Source organism: Aplysia californica, unplaced genomic scaffold (genome assembly GCF_000002075.1).
Source record: "Aplysia californica isolate F4 #8 unplaced genomic scaffold, AplCal3.0 scaffold00196, whole genome shotgun sequence".
In the NCBI taxonomy this organism is placed as follows: domain Eukaryota; kingdom Metazoa; phylum Mollusca; class Gastropoda; order Aplysiida; family Aplysiidae; genus Aplysia; species Aplysia californica.
In genome coordinates this window covers 613,714-624,087 of record NW_004797466.1, presented here as the reverse complement: position 1 = coordinate 624,087, position 10,374 = coordinate 613,714, and the positions used below count along the sequence as shown (strand labels likewise).

Here is a 10,374-nt window from a genome sequence, read left to right as displayed (position 1 = left end):
GTAAGGTCATATGAGCGCCAGAAGATTAGAGGTGTTACAAGAGAGTAACAAACATAAAAAAGAAGAAGGGGAGATAAGGACTATAGATGTTAGAAAGAAAAGAAAGAGCAAACCACACCAGAGCACCCACCAACCACCCACTTAGTAATATTTTAGTTGCCTCTCTATAATGACAACTCTCTATATACCAACAATGTCGTTATAGAGAGACTGTACTGTATGAATAATTGTCCTCTGTGATTTTCTAAGGCACCATGGTTGTGGCAATAGTCTTCAATATTTCTTGAGTAACTTTGACTATTAAAGTGTGGACAGAGCCTCCCAGCCAGCATTTTTATACTTAAATTACTTAGTGTTCAAGCTAGATGAGGCATTTCATTGACACAGATTCTTGAGGTTAGTTACTTTGAGTAATATTGAGGTTTGACAATTGGCCACCCTCTTGCATTTTATGGTCTCCTAAAAGGAAACATAGGTACAATTCTTTTGACACAATGGTCAGAAATCTATGTGTCATAATTATATAAATTCTATTCAGCAGCACCATATAGTGCCAAAATGAGACAAAAAGAAAAAAAGCCACTTACAACAGTTCCAAGCTTCATATATTGGGTGGCTATGATGAACAAGTGGTCCTTGAAGTTGTTAACTACAATCTCTGTATGATGACCTGCTATATCAGCAGCTGCCTACAAAAACACACAAACAAAACAATTGTCATGGTAACTTAAAGTAGCCTTTGATCCAGCAGTACATGTAATTTTCAATTTCAATTCGTACACATACACACATAAACAAAGAGAGGCACAAAAGACTATATCAATTTCAGCTCTAAAATGGTCGCTTTTAAGGACAAGTTAGTTAGTAACACTAATAAAATCTGCCTTGAGAAACAGACGGAAAAGGTCCCACCCTAAACACAACTAACTTGACCCCTACTAATCTACATACTAAATAGAGCAGACCAGGTCACAATCTTTAGACTCCGTTGTGGCCACAACAGACTCAAAAATACCATATGCACACCAAATTAAAAGTAGGAGAGGCAGCGATGGCGATTGTTAAGATTCCCGCGTTTAATTCCGATGTGTGTTTTTCATACCCTCAGGCATACTTCGCTTTGGTCCCTAACCCTAACCCTGGCCCTAACCCTAACCCTAACCTAGGGTTAGGGACCAAAGCGAAATATGCCTGAGGGTATGAAAAAAGCACATCGGAATTAAACGCGGGAATCTTAACAATCGCCGCAGCGATTGATCTGTGAACGTGGACAGGTCCAAGAGGATGCCATCCATATCCTTCAGCACTGCTTGCGCTACGCCACCCTTCGTACACAGGCGTGGCAGAATGTGACTCCCCTTGAAAGAAAGCTCTAAGGCAGTCTGTCAGATTTGAAGCGAACTACACAGTTTGTGCGCGACTTAGCCGCGGACTGACTGTCTAGCTGAGCACTGGCACTGTCATCGAGAACGAGGAAGATCTGAGAAGTTAGTAGGCTATAGACATTCAGACCCTTGTGTATTGCACAGTTCACAATGATTCTACCATCCTTACCGAATTAGTCAATTCAAAAGAAGATTGACCACAAATAATTGAAAATCACCCACTAACCAACCTGTTTTGTAGTGACAATACTTTTCTGTTGTGTTCCTGGGTTTGTGGACGCCGCCATCTTTCAACAAAGGTTGATACAAAATAATGATTCTGTCATACGCTGTACTTCATAGAAATGAAATACACTCGTCTTCTCTGATATCTTTAAATTGGTTACTTTGATGCTTCTTACTTCAACCAATTTTTCTTTCTTGATTGTCAAATTGAATAGAGCAAAAATTTTGATAATATCGGTTCATAATTCAACTAGATTCTAGAAGAGTAATTAGCCAATAAATGTGTATTTCCTAAGGATTGTTTCGATAACAAAGGATTCACAGTGTGTCAAGGGAGTCTACTCTGAATGCCAATGATTCTGCTGGAGTTAGTAGCCTAAGTAAGCTCAGCTAGCCTAGAGTCTTTACTAAAGTAGACAGACAAGACAAGAGACAACATTCTTCCTTCCCAGTGCAACTTTGACCATTAGCAGACAAACCACATTCTTTTACAAACATGTCTCTTGACCTAATTACAGCTGCATATGCTGCTACAATCGCCACCGGAGGAATAATAGGATATGTCAAAGCTGGTAAGATAGTTGTGTTTTATTGTGTAATGTAGACGTAGTATTTTTGTATTTTGTCACGTATGTCATGTTCTCTGCTCTTATTTCCGTGATGAATGCATGTGACGTGTTGTTGTGTCGGCTACTCTAGATCTAGATCTACTGTAGAGTAGGTGATGATGTTGTTTTGCAGTGTTGTGACAATGACAATGACAATCTTTATTCATCTCGCAGGGAGAAATTTGTCTTGGTCGTTAACAATGATTATGATACAATGGAACTAGACGTTACAAAAGCAAGACTTAAAGGTGCACTCACGCAAATGCACAACAAGACAGGACATTAGGCCAAGTAAATACACGTCTCCCGGGCTGGGACAACCCGTTCCGTAAAACATTCATTCTCTCTCTCTCTCTCTCTGTTTCATTTGTAGCACTGTGTGTTCAGTAACCTCACTGCAGTTATCATTTTATGTAAAGTTATGTAGGCATTATTGCTTGGTTTATGCCTTTTTATAACCCAAATTCTTCCCATACCCAGATACCTGGAGGTGTCATCTCCTGGTTTAGGATCAGAGACAGAAGTTGGGTGTAATATAATTTCAATGAGAAATGACGACATGCGGCTAAACGTAGAGCAACGCAAACTATTTTTAGGTAAGGTGGCCATCTTGTGTGACGTCAGACGGGGATACCCCTCCGATCATGTGACTACATGATCTAAACATGGCCAACCGCATGACACCAAAGATCGTGTATACACCTGCCATGACACAACGTTTGGTGTGATGTTTTTCCAGGAGACGTACTGGTAATGTGATATAATGGTGAAGTTCTCAGATGCTGCTGCTGCTTATCTCTTCTGCGCATTGTTTATCCGGCCCGGGGGGGGGGGGGGGGGGGGGTAATCTCCGGGCGTCTTTATGACAATTTTCGCGTGTTTTATTGTCTTTGCGTTTACCGTGGTGTTTCAATTTCAAGCATCAGCGTTCTTGCGGTTCTGAGCATCAATGATATAAGCGATCTTCCATCACCAGATCATGGCTGACGTGCTGCAGTTACCTGCAAGCGTGAAATTTTATCGTGCGAAACACATCGATGCGGTTTTAATACGTCGAACCACTGAGTGAGTCCACTGTCCCAACATGTCATTCCATGCGGTAACATCCAAAGATTCTCTACTGTATAGTGTATGCCTGATCTTTGGTACCTCCACGGCCTTATTATAGAAATAGTCTGTGTGTGTGTATCCCAGGAAGTGTTGACATCACATTACTAAAATTAGCAGCCAATCAGGAAGATGAGTCTTTCTACACGTTTAGGACTCGCATACAGTGAAATGACCTGCCATTGTTGTGTACAAACCTGCTGCTCTTCACCCATTTTCTAAGACAGTCAAGAAATACTTTGCTGTATCACATCATGCGTTGTCCATCCTTCTTGGCCCTGCCCCCTGTCTTGCCTTCAAGCATTTCCTTCATAATGGTCTGGTGGGGTTTTATATATAAATCGTGCAGTCGAATAGGCCTACAGCACTCGAAACCGGCACAAAAGCACTAAAACTCCAATTCACAGAAAGCTCGAACAATATATCACCCCAACTGAACCACTCTATTTGCCTTTGTAGTTGCAGCACTGTATTCTTGAATACATGCAAGGTTTTGTTGAACTGCTTATCTTGAAAAATCTGATAAAAAATTTTCCTGTCACAATTGTCTCGAGTTAAAATTGCCCTGGGAGCACAATGTAAAACAGACAAACGACCTACCATCATCAACAGTAGGTTATATCAGCTCACACTGCTGGTCATATCAACGAGCTTCATCATTGCACATTACCTTCTTGTACAGTGGAGTCCACTTATAACGAGTCCTGAAATAACGAGAATTCTGTTATAAAAGACATTACTCTAAAACCCCGATTTTTTTCTTCTTCATCTTTGTAAATAAAATACTGCTATAGTGCAATCAGATAAACGCACGAGTCAGTTATAGCGGAATATTCCTGCTGCTGTGCACAGCGTATAGGCCATTTATACCTTGTAAAACCTCGCCAGTTGTTGGTGATCTAGCGAAAAAAAGGATGGGAGAGTCCACGTGTGCCAACAATGAAGGCCGGAGCGAATGAGTAGGGAGGGTGTGGCACGCGCAGACAAGCCGTTGTGAAGCAGAACGCATTGCCTGATAGTGATAGACCAGCCTAGTCTAGATTATCTAGGCCTATCATGCCTCTTACTTCTCCGATGCGGGGATGAAGAGGTCACAGTACTATGATGGATCATGGAGCGAATGTGTGACGTGCACAAACAGACACGGAAACGCACCACACGGTGTGGTGGGGTAGGGGAAAACACAGTTGGCGAGTTAGCCTAGAGAAGTGATCGCCAACGCCGAGCTGTCAACATTGCTAACGCTAGAGAAAGAAATCTGATTCAATTTTTGATCAAGTAAGACCTAGAGGTCTTGTTGAGCAACACCATCATCAGGGGAGATAACAAAAAGAAATAAACAGAACACCAAACTCATAGATTAGGCCTACTTTATTATTTCCTTTGAATTTATTACTGGATCCTTCTAACGAGGATCCTGCTATAACGGACATTTCGTACCGGTCCCCTCCCTCTCGTTATAACAGGATTCCTCTGTAGTGTGCTTAAGGCACTTGAACTTCCTTAGTGAAGTCTCTGGCATATAAACGTACGGTGCTCAAGGGGGCCCTTAAGTGTACGTAGTCTCTGCCTAAACGCATGATGGTCGGGCGGGCTCCTTAGTGTGTATTTATACGGAGCGTGCGTTTACATGAATCTGTGTAAAGGGAGGAACGGATGCAATCATCTCAGTCCCTTGATATTAGTTAACTCCCTTCTTATGTTAAAGTACAGGTTTCAGCACAATAGTGAAATGGGCGACAGATGTAGCACTCTACCATTTCCTTCTGATGAGGGAAAATACAGTGGAAACCTGATATAACAGGGATGGTGGGACCAGAGAAAAAGTGCTGTTATATCAGATCCCTGTTATATCAGAAATGCAAGGGAAGTATAAGCATTTGTGAACTAATTCAGCTGTATTTATTCATGGGTAGTTTCCCTTGCCACAAGTACCCATGAACAGGGGTTTTGGCCATCATGTGGCAGGCCTGTGCATGACACATTACGCGTGGGTGTAGCTAGGCTTAGACTAAAAGTAAAAGGAAGTCTGCAGCACACCGTAGCCTTCTGTCGCTTCACCCGCTGCGTGTGCTTGCAGTGGCGTGGCTTGCATGGGCTTGCTCCATCATTGCATTTCTCTCTCTCTTACTTTTTACACATTGTTAATGAGCCTTTGTCGCTGCTATAACCGATTGGGCTCCAGTGAGGCCCTGTTACTGCCGATACTTTCTAATAAAGACAATGAGTGGGAAAAAACGGGGATTTAAAAAATCCCTGTTATTACCGGATCCCTGTTATTACCGGGCCTGTTATATATGGTTTCCACTGTAAATGAAATATGTTTGGGTTTTTTTGTTTTTTTTCTTGCTTAGTGTCTTTGCAACACCTGTACTGTATCATAAGCACAAGCGGTCCAGAGAAGTTGCAAATGGGGAATGAAATGAAATATGAGATTCCCAAATAAAAAAAAGTTTCAATCAAAGCAGCCTGAAAAAAGGACAAATTATATTTCATTCATTCAGAGTCAGAGCCTAAAAACCATTATCAGTGTGGGGCTACATGCAAAGTGTAAGAAAGAACGCCCACAATGCAACCAAGCTGACCCCTAGTGTCCTGATTTTGGTGCCGGTATATTTTTTTAAGTTAAACATAAAAGTAAAAGTGTGCCAACATGATACAAATTTTTATTCTTCAAGAAAAAGGGGAATTGTTTGGTCTGTGATGATGATGAAGGTTCTCTTCAGATTCAGAACAGGTCAAACTGCCAGAATTACCATCTCTATACAAAGTGTAGGATCAGCTGCCAGCATCCCAGGGCACTGTCTAGGATGCGGGTTAGGCGGCTGAACAGCATAAAAGCCTGCCCAGTGCATGAAGCACTTAGGAGGAAGTCTTCTTTCCTAAACCTAGCGAGTATGGGGGATCTGCAGCAAACAGCAGTCTTAGCACTAGAGACTGGGATGCAAATAAAAGTCAAAGCTACCGTACTCACTATGTGAACAGTAATTATTATTTTTTTTTAAATTATTTATATTGAGTTATATTTTGAAACGCCATTTCAGGAAGTGCTCCGTCCCTAGCCATGGGAGTTGCTTGTGGGACTTTGATGATGTTTGGAGCTTTTCAGATGGGACAGGACCCTAAAAATATCACCTTGTCTTTGGGTAAATACTCTGCTCTGTTATTTTTGTTTGATCTTTTAGTTTGAGTGATTTTACTATTTCTGTTCTGTGGCTGGATCTAGAAGTAAAACATTTACTCTTATAGCCCTTCATACTCACTTTGCTTGGATAATGAGCTGTTTCATTTAACTTCGAATAATATAAGACAGTACCCCTGTTCTTTATATAGCATTCCCTCTTCTTTTTTTGATCAGGTTCATTTTGATATATATATAATAATGTCAAGAGGTGTATTTTAAGTTTAAGCTGTTATGGTTATTGATCATCTGGTAATACATGTAGTTCATTTAGTTATAGACACTTTCATGTTATAGCATATTATGTATGGGGGGATGTATTGATTTACTTTAGTAGACCTACTTCATATAAGTAATATGTTCTCATGTTTCTCTCACCTTCAGTGACGTCTGCTGTGCTGACGGGCGTCATGGGATACAGGTTCTCAAATTCAGGCAAATTTATGCCTGCTGGCTTGGTGGGAACTCTCAGGTGAGGAGATACCACTTTCCCAATACTGCAGTGCAAAATGATATCTAAACCTAATACCTCAATGGCCTATGAAATTTACATTATAAATGGTCACTTTGACATTCGCGATGTGAACAAGCACTATAGTCTTAACCAAGCCTCTGCTTAGTATGCAGATACTAGGACTTTTTTAATCGTGTTATGCTGATTTAGTTGTCCAGTGTGGTTAGTTTGAAGGACTTTAAATAGTTGAATCAAACCGTTTGGTTTGTATTATTGCAAGTTGAATTGACAATGCACAGCATAAACTGAAAACAGGAGATGAAAAATCCTAAATAGTGAACCAAATGAAGATGATGTTCTAACCTCAGTGTGATGATAAAATGTAAAACGAGCATTCAGTGGACCCCTTGTGTCAAGAAAACAGCATCTATGTCCATGTTCTTTCTGACATTTTAAATAAATTTGTCATTTATTTGATTGAAAAATATTGGTCAAGCCTGTTATACTCAGAAATGAATAAACTCTTGTCTCTTCTGTTTTAATGACTTTTCAAGTGAGAAGTAGGCTATTGGTTTCAGCACAGCTGTCAATTCAATGCAAAAAATCAGTGGTGAACACTGTCAGGTGGCAGGAGTGGAATTCATCAATACAAGCTCAAAAATAAACATTAAAGTAGTGAACAGTTATAGATGACTCTCTGAAATATACAGCAGGCGGATAGTTCATTGTACTGTAATATGATTTTTAAAATATAGTGACAAGATCAGACAGATTCTAAACAGATAAGAAAGCTACCATGCCTTGGGACAAGGATGTGCAACAGAATAGATGGCCCGTTGGCCATAACCCAACCTGCCAGCTCAGTGAGAAGTGTGACCCTGCGAGTGTTATATTGTAGAAGTTTTATGTTTTATGCCCCCATCAAAACAAATTAGATCTCATGTTGGAGGAGGGCTTCAACCCTGCCTGTCAATGTCAACCTGGGCGTAAGGGGGGGGGGGATTGTGTTACAACTACAATGTCCTAGCAGACAGATTGCATTCAATAAAAATACAAATTCTCCCCTCTCTGGAATTGAATTCATGTCTTCTGTATGCGACAGCAAAAAGCCTAACCTCTACACCAGAGACAGGGAGTGCAGCCCTTGCTAACTTGGTCTTTTTTTTTAGTACTCATAACTAATTAAATCTACACACTGTTGAAGCAACTCCCATTAAATGACCTGAAAGCCAGTGCGGCTTCGTTGCATTTCACTGATAAATCTACACACTGTTGAAGCAACTCCCATTAAATGACCTGAAAGCCAGTGCGGCTTCGTTGCATTTCACTGATAACTTTCTTCCCATTTGAGAACATCCAGACCTATAGAAACAACATATATATAGATCTAGATATTATATATATATATATATATATATATAGAGAGAGAGAGAGAGAGAGAGAGAGAGAGAGAGAGAGAGAGAGAGAGAGATAAAGAGAGAGAGAGACAGAGACAGAGAGAAAAGCTTTGTTCTTACAAAGTGAGGAGACACCTTATTTACAGGGCTCTGAGACTGAGCTTCAACTGCAACAATGCATCACTTTTTGGCTTAAGCTGAGAGGTGAAGTCTGATCTTTATTTTTTCCTGTGTTGTTAAGTGACAGATGAATTTGTTCTGATATTTAGTGCCATGGTAGGCCTACATGAGATATTTTTATTTATTTATAAAAATGTATTGCTTTCCTAAGTTGTATTCTTTTGTTTATTTCAGCTTACTTATGGTAATACGACTTGCATACAGAGCCATGTCAGTCTAAATTGTCCAGGAGGAGTTCGCTTCAAGTTTTGTTGAACAGAGCAGCACTTTTTAAAGAAGTTTATATTATGCATGCATTAATTTGCTGGAATTTACATTTGGATTTTACTCTATGATTTCTATTAATTCATAATCAGAGTTTAACACTCACAGGGAAAAATTATTTCTTTAGTTTATGTTTTGGTGTAAAGGTTACATTTTCTTCTATTTTACATATATTGTTTAGAGGAAGATCTTAGAACCTTGAATTTGAAATAGATAGCCCTCGATATGGTTCTGCACTCTTAAAAAAATAATAACCTTTGGTATTTCTTACTGAAAATTGAAAACCGACAAATTTAAAGACACATTACAGAAGAAATGCAGAGTTCAGTTTTCATGGTTTGAGAATACCTTGAGGGCTGCATGTCATAGAATGGCATGATTCATTTTCCTCTGATTTGGTATAGAAACTTCCATCCTTTCATGTTCATCTCTACTCATTCTGTACACTGTTGACATTTGTCAAATCTTCAAGTATGTGTTCTGAATGTGTTCACATGCCATAAATTCTTTCTATTTTGACGACTGTACCGCAGGTTGGTATTAAAAATAAAATAATATGAATCTTTTTTGTTTCAAAATGATAGTTTGTACTTGTCACTAGGGAAGTTTAAGATGTACAAAGAGTCTCTCCTAACATATGATTTTCAGAGATGCCAACCACAGAAAACCGAAATGAGTATTGGGAAATATGAAAATGTGTATTTTCAGGCGAAAATGTGTATTCCCCAAGACCGACTGACCGACCAGTAGGCTAAAACAGCACCTGGACATGGATGGCTGGTGCCTCTATAAATAAATCATTGATGGTCGACCAACCAGTAATAGTAAAATGTTCAGGGTGTCCAGCAATATTTCCTGAAAAAAAATTACTAGCTCACCAGCTCGAAAAAGGGAGCACACACGCGTACAATATATACATGTATCCAGTCAACAACATGTCAGTGTTCAATGTTGTACTGGGGTCTTGTTTGACTTAAGTATTTCAGTCTATTATATAATATTTTCCTCTCATTATTATTATATAAAAAATAAATCCTGTTTTGAGGGTTCGGAAGGGCCTAGAACAAGAATTTCGACTATCAAGAACCAGTCTGGGTGTCATGATTCATATTATGAACTGACAGACTCAAATTATTGCTCTAACTCAGAGAAAAGCAATAACTTGAATGGCTCAAGTAGACCCATGCACTGTGAGAGTTGTAACAACTGTGGTAGGGCAAGATGCAGTGACACTGAAAATCTGCCAGTCTTGAACAGAAAGCTACAACATACACTGTAGGTATAATTTACTATCACCAATCCAAGTAGGTATAATTTACTATCACCCATCCAATGAAACGCGAACACTTTATTTCAATAACACAGACTTGCAAAGTATGAGGGGTCCCGATTCCACATATGGCCTGCACCAACGAGCGCTTTGCAGAAAGCTCTAATCAAAATTCTGAAAAGTGCTTCCAAGTTTTTGTCCTCTGGTGTTGCCTTAAACCCCCGATAGTATCTTAAACCCAAAAAAAAATCAATAATCTCCTCCCCTATTCCGTAGTCATATACTTCGCAAGGCCGTTACTCC

At 39.8% G+C, this 10,374-nt stretch overlaps 2 protein-coding genes across 3 annotated transcripts in view; one reads left to right on the top strand and one right to left on the bottom strand.

Annotated features, from left to right (window-relative positions):
* LOC101845097 (proteasome assembly chaperone 3) overlaps positions 1-1,872 on the bottom strand; it is an 8,501-nt gene extending 6,629 nt beyond the window's left edge. The window contains exons 1-2 of one of the 2 annotated variants that reach the window (XM_005098901.3): positions 1,616-1,872; positions 588-689 (exon numbers count right to left, since the gene is read on the bottom strand). In XM_005098901.3, the coding sequence (XP_005098958.1) occupies positions 588-689; positions 1,616-1,672 (159 nt within the window). In that variant the 5' untranslated portion in view covers positions 1,673-1,872. The remainder of the gene's footprint in view (positions 1-587; positions 690-1,615) is intronic. The other variant, XM_005098900.3, reaches the window with a different exon arrangement.
* An 86-nt stretch (positions 1,873-1,958) lies between these two features.
* Positions 1,959-9,378, top strand: LOC101864622 (transmembrane protein 14C). Its single transcript, XM_005098899.3, has 4 exons — positions 1,959-2,182; positions 6,370-6,471; positions 6,891-6,978; positions 8,712-9,378. The coding sequence occupies exons 1-4, from the start codon at positions 2,107-2,109 to the stop codon at positions 8,755-8,757; spliced, it is 312 nt and encodes a 103-aa protein (XP_005098956.1). The 5' UTR covers positions 1,959-2,106; the 3' UTR covers positions 8,758-9,378.
* The last annotated feature ends 996 nt before the right edge of the window (positions 9,379-10,374 follow it).

Coding starts and splice junctions, on each gene's coding strand:
- LOC101864622 (XM_005098899.3), top strand. CDS start 2,107: ATGTCTCTTGACCTAATTACAGCTGCATATGCTGCTACAATCGCCACC. Junction 2,183..6,369: donor AATAGGATATGTCAAAGCTG/GTAAGATAGTTG, acceptor ACGCCATTTCAG/GAAGTGCTCCGTCCCTAGCC. Junction 6,979..8,711: donor GGCTTGGTGGGAACTCTCAG/GTGAGGAGATAC, acceptor TGTTTATTTCAG/CTTACTTATGGTAATACGAC.